The sequence below is a fragment of the Pelobates fuscus genome, chromosome 5 (assembly GCF_036172605.1).
Source record: "Pelobates fuscus isolate aPelFus1 chromosome 5, aPelFus1.pri, whole genome shotgun sequence".
NCBI classification, from domain to species: Eukaryota; Metazoa; Chordata; class Amphibia; order Anura; family Pelobatidae; genus Pelobates; species Pelobates fuscus.
The window spans coordinates 188870714-188894277 of record NC_086321.1 but is presented as its reverse complement, the minus strand read 5'-3'; the positions used below and the strand labels follow the sequence as shown (position 1 = coordinate 188894277).

The 23564-nt window shown below is 40.8% G+C and overlaps 1 protein-coding gene across 1 annotated transcript in view; it reads right to left on the bottom strand.

Annotated features, from left to right (window-relative positions):
* Positions 1 to 266: 266 nt before the first annotated feature.
* ABHD4 (abhydrolase domain containing 4, N-acyl phospholipase B) overlaps positions 267 to 23564 on the bottom strand; it is a 55512-nt gene continuing 32214 nt past the window's right edge. The window contains exons 3-7 of the mRNA XM_063454849.1: positions 9737 to 10109; positions 9407 to 9561; positions 8559 to 8670; positions 8228 to 8414; positions 267 to 3113 (exon numbers count right to left, since the gene is read on the bottom strand). Coding sequence (XP_063310919.1) covers positions 3024 to 3113; positions 8228 to 8414; positions 8559 to 8670; positions 9407 to 9561; positions 9737 to 10109 — 917 coding nt within the window. The 3' untranslated portion in view covers positions 267 to 3023. The remainder of the gene's footprint in view (positions 3114 to 8227; positions 8415 to 8558; positions 8671 to 9406; positions 9562 to 9736; positions 10110 to 23564) is intronic.

The window sequence follows — 23564 nt, the reverse complement described above, 5'->3', positions numbered from 1 at the left end:
AGGAAATTAGGAATTATACATAGAAAATGTTATTCTCTCCTGTCTGCTCAAATGGGAGGACAGGTCATAATGTAAGCACCATTAATATTATATATATATATATATATATATATATATATATATATATATATATATATATATATATATATATATATATATATATATATATATATATATATATATATATATATATATATATATATATATTTCCATTTACCAGATTCCAGTGCCAATGTCTCTTGGCGCTGGTTCAGCCTCCACCTCTGCTCTTTTTAAGATGGCAGGGGAGACCTAATGTGCATGTGTGGCAAGCGCTGCTCTCACATTAGGACTTTCCCCATAGGAAAGCATCGTATAATGCTTTCCTGTGGGGGCTTTGGGTAATGCTGGATGTCCTCATGCAGAATGTGAGGATGTCCAGCATCAGTTAGGAGACCAAAAGTTGCCTAACCACCCAGAAGTCCATCTAGTGGTTGTCTGGTACACACAGCCACTCCAAGGTAATTATTGCAGTTTATCAAAACCTGCAAAAAGTACAATTGCAGAGTTAAGGGGCCTGGGATGTTGCACCCAGACCACTGCAATGAGCTGAAGTGGTCTGGGTGCCTATAGTGTTCCTTTAAATATAATAGAATTTAGATAATGCTATGGGAACTATAAAAAAAAAAATGTAGAACTGTGCCTAGGTGACTTTTTTTTCTTCTTTTGTGATTAGGCAGCTAACTAATATGGTCAGTGAAATCTTGAATCATCTCATCACCACTTAAACATGTATCATGTTCTAGTCAGCTGGCAAAGATAAGGAAATACAAAGCTATTTGGCACATGTGTTATGAAAGAGGTTTAGTTATACAAGGCACTTCAAGAACATTTTGCATTATTTTAGTTATTTACTAAAACCAGAAATATATGGGGAATCACAAGGCATTTTACACAACTGAAAAATGTTTCCAATTCAAATAGTCTGGCCTAATATTTAAAATTCCCTTTTTTACAATTTCTGGTTTAGTGAATGAACCCAAATATTAGGTCCTCAGCCAGTTCAGGTTAATGGTGCTGAAAATATGAGTCTGCTACAAGTGTGTTTTCATGATTAGGAGGTAGCAACACCAATTCCCTACCACAGACCTCCACTGTAAAAAATGTTTCTGTTAAAAATGAGGCCACTGAAAATTAAGGCCTAGGTTTAGCAAATAAAAATACATTTAAATAAGTGTATCAACCATATTTGCCATTTGCTACTGTTCATTTAATGCTACAAAATTGCTTATTTGCTCAAATGAGCAAACGATAATAAGCAGGTTAATACGTTAATTTGGTACTTATTTGTGGCATAACTGGCAGAAAAATGCATACAAAATACATTTTCAAAAACAAACACTTTTATAGCAGCACGTCTGCTAGGCACATTTTTTTTTTTTTTTATTAAAATGGGCTTTATGGCCATATATAGTAAAGATGGATTTACAACCAATGCTCACAGTATAACAGCCGCTTTTTGTCCTTCTGGAAAAAAAGCTTACATTTATAGACCGGGTAAATTGTGTTCACATGCTGAAAATTCACCGACTACGGTTTGTCACACTCTCTCACATTGGGGGCAAACTGTCCTGCCTTCTTTTACTTAAGGACTACCTAATTTTGCCTAGAGCAGCTAAATTCCTGATCCCACTGGAAGAGGGTAAAGGAGATATCATGCCATTGACCCCACCAAATATTGGCAAGCATGGTCATGATACTATTATACATTGTAAGGGACAAAACAGAAATATTACAGATTCCTTTTAAAAACTAAGTTACCTTAAGATATAAAAGGGAAACAAACTATACTATATATAGTTACTGCATAATCAAGGAAATTAGGAATTATACATAGAAAATGTTGAATTCTCTCCTGTCTGCTCAAATGGGAGGACAGGTCATAATGTAAGCACCATAGTTTTTTGGTTTTTTTTTCCTGAGTTCAAAGAGATTTTTCAGCTTTTAGGCAGTGAGCATCAATTATATGACCAGCAGAACATCAATATATGTATTTTTGTGTACATAACAGAAGCAATATAATTATAGATTTCTTATCGATCTTAGTATTTTATCATGATTTGCCTTTTATGTTTTGTTCTGTGTGTAATTCAAAAAAATAGCCACCGTATGTCACTACAGCAAAACAATGGTCTCAAATAGTTACAAACATTTTTGTCAAATGAAACAAAGACGTTAACGAACCAAACATTAATCAAACAAACCAATACAAAGATTACACATTACAAATCACTACATAGTGAAATATCAATGTTAATTTCAGTACAAATGGCAAATCATAAGTTATAGCTAGGAGGTAGTTCTAACAACATGCATGCCAAGTCTCACATGTACTAAGGATAGACTTTCTCACATTGAAGACATGGAAGTGGACATCAAATAGTCCATGTGCTTCTTACTGGTAGGAGCAAATTTAGGCTGCTCATGTGCTTTTATATTTTTGGACATCAGACACATTTTTTTTTCCAATGGGCAGATCTTGGAACAAGCATTGAATGTAAGGATTGAGCAACCAAATTGGATAACTTTCAATTAAATGGCTCTAAGATACATGCCTAGTAGGGCAAACATCCAGCACCATAAATAATCCCACCTACCAATTCAACTGTAGAAAGATAATAAAACTGATCCGGAGCATCGTACTTTTCTTAAAGTCCAGCACATTTCAGTAATTGGGACAATCATTATGCTTTTGCATCTGCTCATTCCAAGAAATGTAAAGACAGGGTATTGTTTAGAAAGGAAGAAAGAAATGGAAGAAACTTGGCTTTGCAATAGCACTACATTCTATGTAATTGCAAGTGAACAAATTGGCAGCTAGCACTTATGTACTATGCGCAATATCAGCCCACCAGTTAGAAGAACAAAGCTGATGTACGAGTCAGTCTATTCTTTCAACGTAAAAAAAAAAAAAAAAAAGGTAAAGAATCAGTTCTTGTGCTACACCATACAAGTACTGTTTTTTTTAATCCTTGCACATGCTTTCAGTCTACAGCTTCACAGATCTCTTCGACCATTTGATTGAAGGTGCTAGGTTGATCTGCATACACGTGGTGAGAAGCTCCTTTGATTGCCTGCCAAACAAAAATGAATTATGTTTACCTTGAAAACTGCTGACAAACTCAAAGTGTATGTGATAAACAAAAAAAAGTATATCATGAAAATAATAAACTGTACTGCTTACATTAATAAAATAATAGCAACATAACAGACACTATTAAGGAATGTGATCCAAATACAAATGTAACTCAGGTCCAAAATCTGGAGTGTGACTTCCACGAGGAAAAGCCGAAATCAATATTAAAATGAAAAAAAGTTAAAGGGACAATCTAAGCACCAAGACCACCAGAGTCCACAGCCCAATGTAAGTAGTCAAACTGGTGGTGCAGTACTCAGTTGATTGGCTGAGAGTGGTCATCTAACAATCTCAGCCAATGAGCTTACCCTGCATTGTACGGCTTAGCTCATGAATGCCTGTGACGAAAGTAACATCGTCACTGGCTTTTGGAGGGGCCTGTTTGCCAGCCTCCTACCCTGTGATTATGGCCCTGTGACGAACTGAACCTGGTCACGGTTATTTGGAGGGGCCTGCTGGCCAGCCTCTTGCCGCAGGACTATGGGCCCTGCAATATACCTTGCTCAATGCACTTCAAATGGCTCTGTTCATGTGAAGTATGTACTTTTGTACTCCAGACAGAGAGACCGACCATTAGTTCTAATTCTCTGGAACTGTTTTGGGCATGGGACCATGTGCACGGTGGGTCAAAAAAAAAAGACCTCCAGGAAATTCCTGAACCCCTGAAATGATCTGGGTGATTTTTGGATATGTTTGTCACCCAGATCAGGGCCATCAGGGACGGAACATTTTATGCATTTTTAGGGTGTTTTAAAAAAGTATGTATATTTTCTGTGCTTGTAGATAATTGGATTAGATTAGTAGAGTTCCTGATTATCTCCAAGGCAGAGGGGAGGGATTGTGTGTTTGTATATGGGAGTGTAATGCATTTAACCATTGTTGTTATTGGTTTGTGACTTGGTGCTGCAGTTCCCCACAAGGTCCAGGTGGGAGTGCCCCTTGCATAGGAACTTGTATATAAGGCCAGTGGTGGCTGCCATTAAACAGACCTGCTTTACCCCTTCATGAAGTCTTGGCTCATGTTTGTGGGGGATTGGAGAACTACACTCTGTGGATTGCTATAATCACTATACTCCCCTGAGTATAATCACTAGCTCTTCTAAGAGTTGTTACTGCTACGCTCTCTGGACTAGGAGAGGTCTACCCACTGGAAGCTGGATCCTGGTCTTGGGTCCAGGGTGGGTGGAGGACAGCGAGACCCCAACCAAGCTGTGGCGGTTCGTGGGGTTTACGGTGATTATGGTGTTCCAGTGCAGTGCTGATGGTACTCACAAGTACTAAAAAGCAGCGATTGATGGAGGTACCGGGCCGGGGTGCCAGGCGGTCCGTCAAATTTGGTGGCAGCAGTGGGATGGCGTCCTAGTGCAAGGAGAAGAATCTTGGAGGCACCGGTAACGTGTTGATCATAGTGAGGGCAACGGTAGCATTCGTGTAGCGCCCCTGGAAGCAGAGGAGTCCATTGACTTGGAGCAGGCAAGTATGGCATACTCTGACTCCTGGCCGAGGTGAGGCAGTGAGTGGCCTGGTATGGCACTGATGTGTCCATGGATACCTTCCAGGCAATCTGGAACCAGGTAACCGTCGAAAGACAAGCGAAGAGAGACCAAGAGTTCCTGCTGGCTAAAGTGAGGAAAATAAGTCTCCAACGAATGTTAGCCTCTCTCCCCAGGGGCAGCCGGAAGTATCCGAAGTAGGGGACCTCATAGACTGGTCCTGTGAGAAACCCCAACAGGCAGGTGGAGATGGGACCGAAGTCTCTCCACCGACCCCACAGGGATGCTGGGCAGCCGGCCCAGATCCCCAGCTGCAGCCGGAGCTACCGGGAGAGGAGGCCTTATTCCCAAGTCCTGGGCGTCTTCATAGACTGGCACTGGGAGAAACCTCAAATGTCAGGTGGAAATGGGACCGAGGTGTCTCTACCGGCCCTACTGGGATGCTGGGCAGCCGGCCCAGATCCCAGCGGCAGATGAGTTACAGGGAGAGGAGACAACCGGTCTCTCTCCCCAGCAGCAGTGCATTCTACAGAGAGAGGAGACAACCGGTCTCTCTTCCCAGCGGCAGTGCATCTCACAGGGAGAGGAGACAACCGGTCTCTCTCCCCAGCAGCTGTGCATTCTACAGGGAGAGGAGACAACCGGTCTCTCTCCCCAGCAGCCGTGCATTCTACAGGGAGAGGAGACAACCGGTCTCTCTTCCCAGCGGCAGTGCATCTTACAGGGAGAGGAGACAACCGGTCTCTTTTCCCAGCGGCAGACAGAGTCACAGGGAGAGGATCATTCTCCATCCCCAGCAGCAGGGTGAGTTACAGGGAGTGGAGACAGTCGGTCCTACTCCCCAGCGGCAGTGTACCATACAGGGAGAGGAGACAACTGGTCTCTCTCCCCAGCGGTAGACAGTGTTACTGGGAGAGGAGATTGGTCCCTCATCACCACAGCAGCAAGCATCCCTGGGAGTGGAGATAGCTGGTCTCACTACTCAGCACCAGGCAGCATCACAGGGAGAGGAGATTGTCGGTCCCTCATCCCAGCAGCAGCATGCAGCACTGGGAGTGGAGATAGTCGGTCTCACTACCCAGCACCAGGCAGCATTACCGGGAGTAGAGACAGTTGGTCCTACTCCCCAGCAGCCGAGTATGTTATTGGGAGAAGAGACGGTCGGTCTCTCTCCCCAGCGGCAGTGTATCCTACAGGGAGTGGTGAGAAAATCGGTTTCACTCCCCAGCAGCAGTGTACAGTACAGAGGGACAGCCCTCCTGACCCCAATGGTGCAGATGGGACCGCGGTCTCTACACCAGACCTACAGGGAGGCTGGACGGCCAGTCCAGATCCCCAACCAACCTTGCAGGAATGCCAGGAGGAGGAGGTAGGTGATTCCTCCTCTCCTCAACCAGGTCCTGGGGGTAGTATTCACTGACCCCTACCCAGCGGAAGAGCTGGCATCTGGGCAGAGAGCAGCTGGCCTTTGCCCTCCACTTTCCCCTTGTCCTGGGCCTGAATACCCGAAGGACACCCTGGTCTGAATACCCGCTGTCAACAGGGCAAAGCGCAGTTGGCCTCTGCCCTCCCCTAGTCCTAGTGCAAAGCGGAAAGCAACCGAGAGACCGGGAGTACCAGACGCCCCTTCTGCAGCATGAGACAGACAGGACAAAGCTGGACACCCGAGAGCTACAAGTCAAGCACTTTGTTGTGGGTGGGTTGATCGACTAACTCCGGTATCGACCGACAGGAGGTGAGGTTTCTGGTTAGTCTCCCCTTGGGAGGGAAGATATGTGACAAAAGTAACATCGTCACTGGTTTTTGGAGGGGCCTGTTTGCCAGCTTCCTACCCGGTGATTATGGCCCTGTGACGAACTGAACCTGGTCACGGGTTGTTGGATGGGCCTGCTGGCCAGCCTCTTGCCTCAGGACTATGGGCCCTGCAATATACCTTGCTCAATGCACTTTAAAAGGCTCTGTTCATGTGAAGTATGTACTTTTGTACTCCAGACAGAGAGACCGACCATTAGCCCTAATTATCTGGAACAGTTTTGGGCATGGGACCATGTGCACGGTGGGTCAAAAATAAGGCTTCCAGGAAATTCCTGAACCCCTGAAATGATCTGGGTGATTTTGGATATGTTGGTCACCCAGATCAAGGCTATCAAGAATGTAACATGTGTGGGGTTTTATGCATTTTTAGGGTGTTTTAAAAGGTATATATTTTTTATCCTGATTCAATTATCTCCAAGGCAGAGGGGAGGGATTGTGTGTTTGTATATGGGGATGTCATGAATTTAACCATTGTTGTTATTGGTCTGTGACTTGGTGCTGCAGTTCCCCACAAGGTCCAAGTGGGAGTGCCCCTTGCATGGGGAATTGCATATAAGGCCAGTGGTGGCTGCCATTAAACAGACTTGCTTTACCCCTTAATGAAGTCTTGGCTCATGTGTGGGGGATTGGAGAACTACACTCTGGGGGTTGCTATAATCACTATACTCCCCTGAGTATAATCACATGCTCTTCTAAGAGCTGTTCCTGCTACGCTCTCTGGACTAGGAGAGGTCTACCCACTGGAAGCTGGATCCTGGTCTTGGGTGGGTGAAGGATGGCGAGACCCCAACCAAGCTGCAGTGGTTTGTGGGGTTTATGGTGGTTATGGTGTTCCAGTGCAGTGTTTATGGTACTCACAAGTACTAAGAAGCAGCGATTGACAGAGGTACCCGGTCGGAGTGCCAGGCGGTCCGTCACAATGCCATCGGCAGCTTTTACTTCCTGCAGAGGCAGGAAGTGGTGCCTGGTAGTCCACAGATAAGTGGTCAAACCGTAAACAGTTTGACTACTTACACTGAGTAGCAACAAGGCACTAGTGGCACCATAACCACTAAAGCATGTTGTAGTAGTTATGGTGCTCACAGTGCTCTTCTCATGTAGTGCTTATGGTGCATAGATGCGGTCTATTTTCTCAGACCTTGTAAAACATTGCCATTTCTGAGACAGAAAAACACACTTTTAGTGCATCAGAAAGACTGTTCCTTTTTCAATTTTCAAAGGAATTCACAATCTGCATTACAATGCACAGCATAATGATGCCGATGCAGCGATTGCTTCTCATGCAGAAGTATTTTATTCAATGCTCCTTTAGAGAAGCACTAGATTGGCAGATATCGGCAATTGCAGGGCATGCAGTGTGACATAAAGTGTCTTAAAGCACCTGATTGCACAAAAGCAATTGCAAATTTCACTGAAGGAGGGTCTGGCTGCTGCAAGTTTGTTCTGGAACTGGAATAAAGTTTTATATCGGGGACTAAATCTGGTCGTTTGTACAAGATTACCAAAAGTGAAGATATCCTTGCATGTCAAAATCTTTACAGACACCATGATTTGAACATTGTTCAAACTTGAATAACATTCTTCAGTTGGTGAGCAATTGATTTCCCATGTTGCACATTTTTAATCTCAATAACTGAATAGTAGTCTGATTATAATAAAATGAGTGAAATAACAAACATCTTGTATAAATAGGGAAAATGCAGGTACATACAATACATTGAATATATTCTGTGCTATTTCATACCAGTGTTTCCACATACGAGTTTGGCCTCTCCTCTTTCACTCGCTCTCCTGTAGTTCTGTCAATCCAAGTCTCTGCTCCATAGATAAAGGTGATAGGTAGGTCTTTTGGGATCAACTGAATACGGGACAACATTGGGCGTTTAGCCCAACCAAATTTCTCCATCATGGTCTTAAAGGCACTCTCACCGCTGACAGGAGGAAAAAAAATATAGAGTTGATAGAAGTGATAAACCATATAAGAAGATTAATGGCAAGAGAATTAGAAAAATAGACAACAGTGTTATTGAAGAGTTAAGGTCACGTAGCAACATTATGCTATGTGTGAGGCCTACCTAGGTGTCTGTGCATTACAGTGATAGATATATTCCATGATAGTATCGTCGTCAAAGAAATCCTCAAACTTCCTTTTCAGGTCTGGACGAAATCTCTGCACCAATCTAGGGCCTGAGAATGAGAGAACATTTTACCATATTGTAATAAAGATACGAACACGAAATGATTTGCAGGTCGAGATTGTCTTGTATGTGTCGCACAAATGTAAAAGAGTAACATATTTCACAACAGCTCATGTATGTATACATACATATACGGTATCAGTTCAATATGTCCAACTCCAAACTCACATTTGTATATGCAAGCAATAATGGATCAGTTATGGTAACCTCTTGCCGACCACCTGGTTATGAACTTTTATTCCTATAATCATTTAGGACCCTTGTTATCATAACTATAACGTATAAAAGGATTATGTGTGTTCCAGTAACCAGTGCTAGCAAAATAAGTTACCAGTGTTAGCCTAAGAAGTTACAATCACAACCCATTAGTCAGGTAACATATATTCAGATAACTGTAACAGTTATGCCAACCCATACACATGTCCAATAATCAAGAAAGACCTTGGAACCAGAGAGGAAAAACCAGGGTGAAAAATAAGATCAAGGAGGTGGAAAAGGATAGTAAAATAATGGAAAAAAACCTTCATAAACATCTCACAGATGATGGTAGCAATTCTATTTTAAATAAGTGGAAGTAGTCCATACGTTGTATATTTTTTTTTATAAATGCTGGTCACTGAAGATTTGCATTCAGTTAAGATACTTCAACCAGCATGGTGCAAGCTACTATACAAGTTATAGTATAAACAGAACTATAAAATTGGAATAAAAATTGAAAGACTCACCCCAGGGTCCAGCTGCTCTTACAACTGCCAAGGGATTGGATCGTCCCAGTACTGCAGCCACAGCTTTAACCCATGTTGGAGGGGAACGTACTTCACTGGGGTCTGTTGGCAGAACTGGGAATCCCCATGGATCGACTAGAATGAGGTGTTTTACCCTGAAGAAATACAGTAGCATAATGAAAAAAAATGGATTGAATTACTGTTCTGTATCACTTATACAAGTATAAGCTTATACAAGCTATTACATACACATGGTGAATAACAGAAGTCACTTTAATAAACGTATTGATAATAAATTAGAACAAAATTATTTATATTTCTACCACATACCTCTGGGGATATTTGATCGTGTAAGAGGCAGCCAGAAAGCCTCCAAGACTGTGTCCCAAGAGGATCATATCTCCTATTCCCATCTCCTCTCTCCACTGTTCAATGGATGATACAAACTGTTCCTCTGCTCCTTCGGGATCACTTGGGAAAATTGGCCGTGAGCTGCGACCAAACCCTAACAAGTCGAAGGCATGGAGAGTCCGTCGACTACTTAGAGGGTCTATGTTCTGAATCCAGAGGCCAACTCCTCCTCCAAAACCATGGAGCATCACAAGGGGAGTCTTGTCACGAACCTCTGGATTAACCGTTAGTGTCCATATCTTGTTTTGATCTTGCAGAGACACATAGCGAGCAGAAAATTTGTTCTGAATGCCTAAAAACAATGGAAATTCACTTTTAATACTAAGACAAAACATTCAAATCACTAAACAAATTACACACAGACACACACACACACAAAGGAACACCAACGTTCAGAATGCATTTTTTTTTTTTTTTTTTTTTAGCTCCAAGTGTTTGTTAGCTCATTTAGATTTGAGGAGAGAGATAGGCTCCCATCACACTCAGCCAGATGCCACTTGACACCAGGGAGGCCACCCTCCTGCGCTAAAAAGGTATAGAAGCAGGGGGAATGATACAATATGTAATGTGAACTGTGTGTGCATATTATCTGTATGTGTCTGTGTGTTAGTGTGTGCATATATATATATATATCTGTATGTATGTTATCGAAAAGAAGGTTAGTACAGACTAGTAAGAAACAAGCCCAATACCAATTATATTACCCTTATTAAAGTACTAGTCCAACATTGGAATGAGAAAACCTTAAAATATATAATTCACAACTTTATTAAATCCCTATAAGCATGATACAAACACACACACAAACACAAAAACAGTGCTAGAAAAATGTGATAAAGTGAAAAAAATAGAAATTAAATAAAATTGGACAAGCAGATGGATCCTATATAGATAGTCAGAATGATCTTCCAGCTTGGAAACAGACTAGAAAGCAGGTGCACATAACCTAATACTATGTATCAAAAAATGCTTACAAATTAAAAGCACCCAGCTAAATGAGCTGCTGAGGGCTAGGAAAGTCTGTTAGAGCATCTAATACAGAACAATAAATGTAGATAAAGAATAGCAGACCGATCCTAAGGCAGTGTAATGGATCAAAGCAGAAATTGTAGAGTAAAGAAGGCTCTGTAAGGTGTTAACCAGTGACTCTTATTAACCAGCTTAACTAATTGTTAAGAAACCATAGAAAGAAAAGGAATTGGAATATATGGGGTAATCCAAAGCAGTAAATCCCAGGCTGAGAAACTATAACAGCTCGGAAAACCAACAATTGAATATGAAATTGCCCCTAGTATAATGTCAAGTGCTCAGAGATTAGCCAATAGTATAGACAGCCCTGAAAACATTACAAAAAGATAAAAAATAAAGTAATCAAACCAGCGGACAAAGGGGGTGGAATTGTTGTAATGGAGACATCAGATTATTTACAAGAAGGACTTAGACTGGTAGACGATCCATATATAAATGAGAAATTAAGAGGTGACCCTACTAGCGATATGAAAAACAAATTTTAAACTTTATTACAAAAAGGAAAGGAGACAGATATACTAAATCAAAATGAATATAGATACCTAAATATTGCAAAACCAAAAATCCCTGTTTTATATCACCTCCCAAAAATTCATAAAAATCTCACCAACCCTCCAGGAAGGCAGATAGTCTCGGGTATAGATTCAGTATCTAGTAGACTATCGGAATACCTGGACAAGTGTTTGCAACCGATAGTTCAAAAAACTCCCAGTTATTCAAATATAATTTGAACCTTATTCAAACGTTATAGGAAGTACAACGGGAACCACATTATATTTTGTAACCACAGATGTCAGCTCCCTATATACCATCATTTCCCATTCAAAAAGGTATAGAGGCAGTACAATTCTTTCTAAAGGAAGACCATACTTACCCTGAAGAACAAATAACATTTTATAATAGAAGGTATCGAGCTTATTCTTTTAAATAATTATTTTCGGTTTAATAACTATTTTTATTTACAGAAAGTCGGTAACGCTATGGGGACCAGGTTCGCTCCCAGTTATGCCAATTTATTTATGGCATTTTGGGAACACCAATTCATAATACATAACACGGACTGGAGAGCAAACCTGGTCTCCTATAAGCGGTATATAGACAACATCTTTTTTTATTTGGAATGGTACAGTGGAAAAATTGGAAACTTTTTTTTAGCATTTTTAAACATGAAACCAATGGGGAATAATCCTCACTACAGAGTATAGTAAGGTGAATGTAAATTAGTTTGATTTAACTATTTAGATAGAAAATAATTATATTAAAACTAAAACTTCTTTTAAAGCAGTGGATGTAAATAATTATATTTAAACAGTTGTCATTTTTCCCCTTGGTTATAAAACATTCCATTGGACATAAACACTTTTTAGTCACAAGCAATGAGAATTAAAAACCAGTTCACTGAAAAAGGATATGAGGAAAACCCACTATTGAATATTATAAAAGAAATAGAAGTAATGCAGGGCTCGACAAATCCCAGGCGCCAGATCACCCCAGCGACTAGAAATTTCGCCCTGGTGTCTGGGATTTGCCAGCTCTCTAGCTTTGACGCGGCCGCCATGGGGAATGGAGGTGGGCGGCCGCCCTGAAGAGCATGGAGGTGGGCGGCCGCCCTGAAGAGCATGGAGGTGGGCGGCCGCCCGCGGGAGCATTATGGGCGGCGCGCGAGGGAGCAGTACTCTGTTTGCAGCTGCTCTCTGCTCCCTCGCGCTGTGTAATGATGTCGGGAGCCGGAATACATATGTATGGGGGCGTGATGTATAGTTGTGTCTCTTGCAAGTTGGTAGGTACACCAGGGCCCCATGATCTCCTATTGCCCAGGGGCCCCGTGAGCTGTCAGTTTGCCCCTGGCTTTGTATTAAACACCAAATTTCAATCGATCCACTAAAGTAAAAGATCTGGTACAAGGCACAATGTGAACATACAGAAATCTGCAGTATTTACACACTGAAGTGCGATTCGCCAGCAAAAAAAAAAAAAAAAATCTTAAAAATAGTGATTATGCAATATAACTTAAAGGAACCCTATAGTGCCAGGAAAACAAACTTATTTTCCTGGCACTATAGGCTCTTAGAGTGCCCCCCTCCCTCGGCACTAAAGGGGTTAAAACCCCTTCAGCCACTTACCTTAATCCAGCACCGGGCTCCCTCGGTGCTGGTGACCTCTCCTCCCCCGCCGACGTCAGCTCCTGAGTGGAGCCGAATGCACATGCACGGCCAGAGGGAGACAGCCACTAAAGGCTGGATTAACCCTGCAGTGGAAACATAGCAGTTTCTCTGAAATTGCTATGTTTTCAATTGCAGGGTTAAAAATATGGGGACCTGGCACCCAGACCACTTCATTGAGCTGAAGTGGTCTGGGTGCCTATAGTGGTCCTTTAATAATATAAAAAATAAAAATTACATAAATGAACCAAAATAATTGATTAGATATTGGACTATATTGCCCAGTCTAAGGAGTGAACCATTTGTGCCACAGAGTTTAATATCAAAATGTCAGGGTACCTGTAGTCTCTACCTCAGAGGAGGTGAGAGACTTAGACGTTTATCCTCCCAGAGGGGTTGTTTCTTCCGTTCCTCGCGGTCCTCTCGGCCATTTACAAGCCGACCGCGAGGGATCCACTTCCTTTTTTTTTTTATAAATTTGTTTATTATTAGTTTTTTCTTTTATATAAACATCACATATAAGCATATCATACATTGCGTACATGTCATACATATCATACAAACAGGTACAATAAATAAAAACATACATAGAGACTCAAAAACATATAACAAAGTTGACCACCCTACCCTATTCATTCAACTCAACCCTAGATTACATAAGATTAGATTACATTTCCACTCCTTCAGAAATTACCAATCAGAAGTTACCGATTAATTACAGCACAGTGTTTATATTTCAGCATTTAATTCTCGAGGACCTTTAGCCAATCATCCCAGATCTCATATTGTCTAATATTAATACTTAAATTCGAGGCTATTCCCCTTTCCATTTTACATTGAACAATAATAGATGCTTTGATTTGTGGCCATGGATCTACTATTGTCCCCTTCCAATTTTTGGCGATGGCCATTTTAAAGGCCATCAAGGCCTGAATCAGAAGATCTCTCTTATCTTTAGTTAATTGCGGTTGATTCAAATGTAAGAGCAAATTTTCTGGGGTCCAAGTCCAAAAATATATTTATGTGATCCATTAATTGAACCCAGGCTTCCTTAATTGGTGCACAGTCCCACCATATATGTAGTTCATTTGCTCCCTCATTTCCACATCTCCAGCATTTAGATGCCCCCTCTTTTGTGAATTTCTGAATCTTATTAGGAGTCATATACCATCTATTAAGTATTTTAAAATGTGCTTCCCTGATATTTAGACAGTGTATCGTGGAGTAAACTGATTGTAAAGCCTTATACCATTCCTTTATATCGACTTTTATTGCCAGGTCTCTTTCCCATTTGCTTTTCGCTATAGGGTAAACCGGTCTTTTTTCATTTTTATAATCTCAACGCATCTCGTTAGTAATTTAGTATTTTTCTCTGAATCTATCAACGCATTTAATTTAGATAATGAGAGAGAACACATATTTCTTCCAAGGGCACTTTGCAAAAAACTTTTGATTCTAATATAATTAAACGATTGTGAGAACGAAATACCATATATTCTGCGTATCTCAGCAAAGGGCATAATCTTCCCATCTACTAAAAGGTCCGCTAATTTTTTTACTCCAAATCTAGTCCATTCGGACGTATCCATGTTTTCCATCCATATGTCTAAATTTTTAAAAGTAAGAGCAGGTAAGACTTTGTTTCTCAGGTCTAAAAGTTTTTTAAGATGTAGCCAGAACTTTAAGAGCGGTCTCGTTATCAGATTATCCGTCCTCCAACTTATATTTTTATTTCTACTGTTCTTTCTTGTCAGCCACATTAATCTAATATTATTATATGGATCTGTAATATCTGCCCCTTCTATTTTAAACCAATCTTGTGAGCACGGATGCTGCCTAATTAAGGGCAAAGTATGCATCAACTGTGACGCTTGGTGGTACAAAAAAATGTTTGGAAACCCGATCCCTCCTTCCTTATACTTCAAATATAGAAGATCCTGGCCAATTCTAGGTTTCTTGTCAGACCAAATATAATCCCTGAATAGTTTATTCACAAGTCTAAGCCGTTGGGGGTGAATCTGTAAAGGAATCATCCTCAATAAGTAAATAAACTTAGGGAAGACATATGCCTTAATAAAATTAACCCTTCCCCACCATGATAACTGCAAGGCGTTCCATTGTTTCAGAGAGTGAGTACATTCTCTAATAAGTGGAATTATATTAGCCTTCATTGTGTTCTCTGGATCCTTCACTATGTTAATTCCAAGATATACAAATCCCTTTTTTTCCCATTTGAAGGAAAAATGTTCTTTTAGCTGTTGCAATTCTCTTCCCTCCATATAGAAGGATAATGCCAGTGTCTTTTGAACGTTAAGTTTATAATTTGACATGAAACTATATCTTTCAATTACCTGCATGGCAACTGGAACTGACTTGCCGGGGTTGGTTAACGTTATCAAGGTATCATCGGCATATTGACTTATCTTAAAATCCTTATCCCCTTTTTTAAACCCCGGGAGCTCGTGCAAGGGGGGGGGAGGAGCGATGACGTAGGACGTGCACGGAGGAGCACGTCCGCCTCGTGGAGATGCTGACGCGCTAGGGGAGTGAAGCAGCGTGAAGCCCCTGATGTCTCGAGCAGCCGCGCTTGAATCTGCCCAAGCTAAACCCGGCAAACCCGCAGGCCGCAAGCCGAACCCGCAAGTGGAAAAATTGCCGCTTGCCTGCAGCCCAGCCGAGCCTTACTTGCAGCCACATCCGCACCCCAGCTTGACTCCAGCTTGATTCGCCATACAGACACCGCCGGCATTCCCGACGAGGTGAAAGCTGAGCCCCCATCTGGGTACTGCCGACACTGTCGATACTGCCGACACTCCCGATGCTATGGGGGTTTGAGGCAGCGGAGAGCCTGACCCCAGTCTGAACGAGTCTGACCGGAGGCGCCCAGACGAGGGCAACTGGAGATAAGACTCCCCTAATTGTAACTACAACGCGACTGACAAGTGAGTTTTGGGAGTCAGGGGTGCGAATTAGAAGGCATAGAGGTCTTACTGTAACTGCTGAAAAACGGAGGGTCCGGTATTAAAATCGGAGCAAAAAAAAAAAAGGGGCAGTGAGCAGTATAAAAGGCTATAAAAAAGAGGTGCTCCTAGAGATTTTAAGGCTATAAGTCTCAAGACAAAAAGGAAAAAAGGACTTATAACTCAGGGCATACGAGCAATATCTTGAAGAATCTGAAATCTGAAACTATAAAATACAATACTAATACATAAACTGCATAAGACCGCCTAAGATATCGGGTGTAGCGGAGAGCTGATTTCTCACAGCTATTCTCCACTTTAGATCCAAGGAAGGCTCAGGAACAAGTCATTAGTAAATCCACAGCAGAGTTTCCAGCAGGTAAAAAGGTACAGCAAAATCCCACAGCACTCCCAATAACTGGACGACACACAGTTTCAGGAGTAGAACTGACAATCGTTTATTCCAAGGTTTCTTATAAAGCCTGCTCCCATGCAAGGGAGGGAACTACAGTAATTATGACAGTAACCAATGCAATGCTTGTTACCTCCCACACATCTCCTCCCCTCAGAGTGAGTCATAATCCCCTTAACTTGTACAGTACTTTACCCCAAACTTGGATGTACCCCTAAACCATCACATATCCTTAATATTAGGGTACCGCTAGGTAGCCCTGATCTGGGTGAATATAATATCCAAAATTCACCCAGATCGGACCAGTGGTTCGGCAGTTACAGGAAGGTGAAGTTTGACCGACCGCACACGAGTTGGTATCCGAAAAGGGTTCCATGAGAATGGGCCCTGCGGTCGGTCTCCGTTCGGCAATTAAAACAGACATTTATAATTGCCATCCATACTTTAATTCACCTAGATAGTGATTCCCTCATTCGGTACTTTGTAACTACCGAATGGGGATTCGTTAGGTCTCTCCGTTCGGCAGTTACGGAGCTCTGGAGGTCTCAGCGGTGTTTGGTTGTTTGAGTGTTCGATTTGAGTTCCAGACACTCGACGACAAAACACCGCTGAGATTTTCATGCGTAAGATGGCCGCCGCCACGTGTACGCATGCCGAATGGCGGCCACCCAGATACAATGTTAATGAGCCGGTTAACTTGCGGTTTGGAAAGAATGTGAACCTTAATTGCTGGCACACTTCTCTCCGGGGTGGTCCCTCCGTTCGGTAGTTTCCATAAGCATATAGTACGGATGGAAACTACCGAATAACATACAATTCACACTTTAAATAGACGAATAGCAATTCAACACAGGCAAGATTATAACGAATATAGTCACACAGGCATATTGCAGGACAGGCTTACTGCGTTCCGCTACATCGGGCTAAGAATAAGAAGCACTCTTTTGGTGCACCTTTTTTGGGCACTCCTGCTGGAGACAGAAAGAAATACTTGGGAGGAGCAGAATAAGAGAGGTGAATTAGCTGTTGCTGCTGCTGCGGTTGCTGCGGTTGCATTACTCAATACAAGGGGCAGTGAGCTGAGAGAAAGCAAAGGAGAAGTAAGGGAGAAGGAAAAAAAAAGCGGAAAGAGAAAAGGAGAAAGAAGAAAGAGACAGAAAAGAAGAGATAAAGGGGACTTCCACAAAATAGTTAAAATAATAAACAAATAAAGAAGCGTCAAGAGACAAGAAATATAGAACATAAAGAAAGAAATAGAGAGGAGAGAGAAGAGGAAAAAAAAGGAGAAAAGGGGGAATACTAAAGACTAAGTGAATCTGGATTAAGGAAGACATTAAGCTGTATAGCACTTCTCATCATAAGTAAGCACCTGGTTAAAGAGGGATTAAAGAGGAGAAGAAAAGGGAGAAAGAAGGGAGAAAGAGAATTTTTTTTTTTTTATTTTTTTTTATTTTTTTCAGCCATGGCATCAAGGAAAGGTCAAGACAGTAAACAGCTTACTAAAAGAGATAGAGAAAAGAAATAAGAAGGCAAGACAGATAGGAGGCTCTCCTTTTCAGCGTCACAGCTAACTCAGAAACAGGAAATAGATCATCAGAATGCATCGGATTCTTCATCTCAATCTCCTAAAGAATCGGAGAATTTGTCACCAAAGAGCCTAACAAAAAAGAAATTGTCTTCTAAAGAATATAGTGCGGAAGAACTACACAGCTATCTTGAGTCTTGCTTTGAACGACAACTAGACAAGACTAAGACTGGAATTCATGAGGGTCTTATGGAATTTAAAACAGAGTTAATACAGTTGGAAAAAATTTTTAAGCAATATGAAGAAAAACTGGAAGCTCTGGAATTTCTGAAAGTCTCTGCAGAAGATAATATGAGAAAAGCAAATCAAAAAATAGCTGATTTGGAACTCAAAATTGCAGATCTGGAAGATAGGTCTCGACGCAATAATTTAAGAATCCGTGGTATTCCAGAATCTGTTAATAACGATATACTACAAGAGCATATAACGGAGTTCTTTGTGCAATTAGGCATACAAATGACAAATCCATTACTTTTTTGGAAAGATGCCACAGAATTATGAAACCAGATTTCGTGGCACAAGGTGAGCCTAGGGACGTAATGATCTGCTGCTCGACATACAAAATGAAAGAACAAGCGTTAAAAGCGGCTAGACTCATCAAATTGAATGATCCATATAAAAATATCATGATTTTTCCGGACATCTCATATTATACCAGGGTGAAAAGAAAACCGTTCGCATTATACACAAAGATTCTACGGCAGAAGAATATTAGATACTCTTGGAGGTATCCCTGCAAATTATTAATCTCTCATGAAGCAAGGACATACGCTTTCTCAGATGTCACGGCAATTGCAAAGTGGATTAGACAGCAGAACTTTGATCAGACTAATCTAACAGAGGGAGACAAAGTATGAAATGGAGAAGAAAAACAACAGAATTTTAAAGGTTTTTTTTTTTTTTTTTCTTCTCTCCCCCCTCTAACTCAGAAGACATAAAAAGAAAATAGAAGGACACTATTGGTATCTTAACCCTGAAAATATAAATCAGTTATCAGATATCCTTGAGGAGATAGACATTCACACTGGACACTTTATTTGATTATGTGTTAAAAACCTCTATTGGTAGTAGTAGGATAAATGGAAATTAGGAGGAACAAATGTAATACAGAGGTGAAGTTGGTGCATTATAAATTACAAATGGTAGTGGGGGGACAAACGTTGCACAGAAGGATCAAAGGAAATATAGAGGCACTATAATAAGTATATATATGTAAAAGAGAGTTGATATAAATGAGGTCACTTAATATATACAGAGACATGAATACTATAAAGAAATAAGAAATAACAATACATTTGAATATTAAAGGGCACGGGTAGAAAGGGAATAGAAAGAGAATGATATTCACTAGAGATTGATTACTGTTTATGATTATAAATGGCACGGAATATAAAGGTGGAGGTATAATATTGAGGCGAATAATGCCCACAAGAAAAAGGTATAAATTGAGGCTAATAATGTTCACAAGAAAAAGACACTGATAGATAGATACGGATAGGGGTCACAGAACGGAATATGGATGAGAGTAAAGATATAGAGAAGGATAAATGATTCTAAATTGAATATATATAAAGATTTTTTTTTCTTTTTCTTTCTCGCCCTCTCGTGAGATGATGTTTGATAGTAGCGAGATAACTAGGACTGCTTTTTTGATTAACGTGATGTAATATGATTAGGAAGGAAAGGGAAAAGAAAGAAAAGAGAAGAAAGGGAAAACTCCCCAAAGAGGGCGGTTCAGCATCAAAATACTGATCCGGATTAGGATCTACTTGGAGGCCCTGTGAAAAAAAAAAAAGGGGTTAATCACAGGACCATCCACACTTCCTTAAGGGATGTCTATTCGACAGTTAGTGTCTTATGTATGTGTTTTATGTTGTTTGGTTTGTCATAAGTTGACGCAGGTGCCTAGGAAATACAAAACTCAATTACATAGGGTAAAAGATAAGGTAATAAAATATCGAAAGAGAAGGAAAAAAGTAGGATCAGAAATATATGATTAGTGTTGCTTCAATAAATGCACAGGGCTTGAACTCTCCTCAAAAAAGGAGATTATTATTTGAACGGGCAAAAAAAGAGAATGTGCAAGTGGTAGGAGTACAAGAGACCCACTGGCGGAGAGATGATAAGATAACATTCAGTTCTAAAGATTTCTCCACCTCATTCTGTTCGTCGTATAAAGATAAAAAAAAGAGGGGAGTTGCTATTTTTTTCTCTTCGGCATTAAATCTCTCCACAAAGTACGTGAAAACGGACAAAATGGGTAGATGGATTATTTTTATAGGGACAATAGAAAATCAACTATATACAATTGCGAATATCTATGCCCCAAATACTTCTCAGATACCGTTCCTTCACAAGTTTTTTGTACAATTAGAAAAAATCAAGCAAGGTCGTACTATTGTCATGGGTGATTTTAACCTGACTATGGACCCTAACTTAGACAGAAGCTCTGAAAAGACCAAAAGTCCCTCTAGAAATATCATTAATTTGGCAAAAAAAAATCGTAATATTATTCAAAATGAAGGGCTTTATGATTGCTGGAGGCTTTTTCATCCCTCAGAGATAGATTTCACGTGCTTTAGTAAGACGCACTGTTCATACTCAAGAATAGATTTTATATTTGGAGATCGAAGCTTATTGGAACATGTGCAGTCTACTAATATAGGCACGGTCACGTGGTCGGATCATAATATGGTAAAAATTAAGCTAAAGAATAATATTTTAAAGCAAAGACCAGATTGGAAATTAAATAATAAGTTATTAATTACCAAAGTGAATAGGGAACAGATTGCCTATGAGATAGATATGTACTGGGAGGAGAATGACAATAACGAAGTGTCCTCGGACATAAAATGGTGCGCATTTAAAAGCGTTATCAGGGGCCATTTAATTAGTCTAGAAGCTAAAGATAAGAAAAACAGACAAGAATCCCTATCTAGTCTATATATTGAACTAAGTGAACGCTATAAGGAAAATATTGCTGCCCCGGGGAGAACCAGGTCAAATCAGATCAGGATCATAGAAAATAAAATCAATGACATTTTGATGGCTAGAATAAATAGAAACCTACAGACTATGAGAACGAACTATTATTATAGGGGTAACAGGGCGGATAAGATCCTTACTAATAAAGTTAAGAATCAACAAAAAAATAAACTAATTACAAAAATAAAACAGGGAAACGATACTATATTGGATCCTAAGAAAATTGGAATGGTATTTAAAGATTATTATTATAATCTATATAACTTACCGACGATATCATCCCAAGAGGATATAAATAATTACCTCCAGAGTATTCATATCCCTAGACTTAACGAGCTACAATTAGAGCAATTAAATGCAGAGATATCTCTGCAAGAAGTCCTGGATTCAATAGATTCTATGAAAAAAAATAAGGCCCCAGGCCCAGATGGGTTTACGGATTCTTTTTTTAAAATGTATAGGGACAGACTGGCCCCGGGGATGGCGGAATGTTATAATTTAGCGATCAACACCGGCAAATTACCTAAGGAAATGCTGGAAGCAAATATTACTCCTATTCTAAAAAATAACAAAAATCCAGAAGAAATAACAAATTATCGACCGATTGCCTTATTAAATAATGATTATAAAATTTATGCCTCAATTATTGCCAATAGAATTAAGAATATAATTTCCTTCCTGATTGCGGAGGATCAGGTAGGCTTTATACCAGGCAGGATGTCCTCAAATCATATCAGGAGGATATTAAATATATTTACTAAAATCCATGAGAATAAAACTCCTTTTTTAGTGATGGCCTTAGATGGAGAAAAGGCATTTGACAGGGTCGGTTGGAATTTTATGAACTCAACACTAAAAGCGTTTGGATTTGCTGGCCAGATCCAATCAGCGATAATGGCCTGTTATTCTTCACCATCTAGTAGGATAGTAGGAGGGGGGATTAAGTCAGAGTGGTTTACGCTATCAAATGGCACACGCCAAGGCTGCCCTCTTTCTCCACTATTATACATTCTAACGGCGGAACCTCTAGCATATGAAATACGCAACAACACGGATATAACTGGGTTTAAAAAAGGGGATCCACTTCCTTATAGGACGCGACGCTCAGTAGTCGATGTCATGACGCCAACCCGGGTCGACCTGTCAGTCAGGTCCCGAGCACTAATCAGGACTCGTCGGGGGCGTGATTACCCTCTAGAATCAAGGTATAAAGTAAGGCTTTCGGCATCTGCTCATTGCCCTGTCGTGGTTCTAGCCTGTCTAGTCACTCAGTGCTCTTGTATTCTAGTTGTCTCTTTGGTTCTGACCCGGCTTGTTTGTACTACCCTGTTTATCTCTGTTACCCTTTGACTCGGCTTGTCTCTCGCTTACCTGTCCTCTCGTTCCCTCGACCTCGGCTTGTCCCTAGACCATTCTCTACTTACTCCTTACGTTAAGTCCGGCCATTCTAAGGTCCGGTATACGTACCTACCACCTGTTTGTACTCTGCGTGTTGGATCCCTGTCCCGATCCTGACATTACGACAGGGCCAATGGATCCTGCAGGTACAAACACTCAGGTTGGTCCTTCTGACTCTAGGTTCGACGCCATGGATCACAGAATGGACCAGATGGCTCTAGCACTACAGGCGTTACTATCTCGTTCTAGTAATCAACCAGAGGAGATGCGTAATACTTCTATCTCCCCTGTGAGTTCAGGTCTAGAGGTAGACACTGTAGGTGCTTCTTCCCGTATTACTCCACCTGTACGTTATGGTGGTTCTCCAGAGAAGTGTCGTGGTTTCTTAAACCAAATAGGTATCCATTTCGAATTACAACCCCGCTCCTATCCTACAGATAGGGCGAAGGTTGGATTTATTATCACATTACTTGTTGAGAAAGCTTTGAGATGGGCCAATCCATTGTGGGAAAATGATAATCCGTTAGTATATAATTATAATGCCTTTGTAGCTGCTTTCAGAAGAACTTTTGACCCTCCAGGTAGAAAGGTCAATGCAGCTAGATTACTGTTGCGCCTTAGACAAGATAACCGAACACTTGTGGATTATGCACTAGAGTTCAGGTCCTTGGCGGCAGAAGTTAAGTGGAATGAACAGGCTTATATAGATGTATTTTTAAACGGGTTATCAGACATAATCCTTGACGAGGTTGCTACTAGAGAGCTTCCTGAAAATTTGGAGGATTTAATTTCTTTTATTTCTCGCATCGATGAACGTTTAAGAGAGAGGCAGAACACTCGAGAGAGAAACCGTAGACCTTCCTTTAACCCCTTAATGACCAAACTTCTGGAATAAAAGGGAATCATGACATGTCACACATGTCATGTGTCCTTAAGGGGTTAAACTAGCTCCTTCATTTCAAAGTTCTGAATCCACAACCTCAATTTTTCCAGAACCTATGCAGATAGGCAATACTCGCCTCTCAGAAGAGGAGAGACAGTACAGGAGAAGGGAGGAGTTGTGTATGTACTGTGGAGTCAGAGGTCATTTACGCCTAAATTGTCCTAATTGCTCGGGAAACGCTCGCACCTAAGTTTCTCTAGAGGACAGGCCTTGGGTGTTTCTATTTTGTCCTCTAATCATAATTATAAAGATCACAGGCTTCTGCTACCCGTT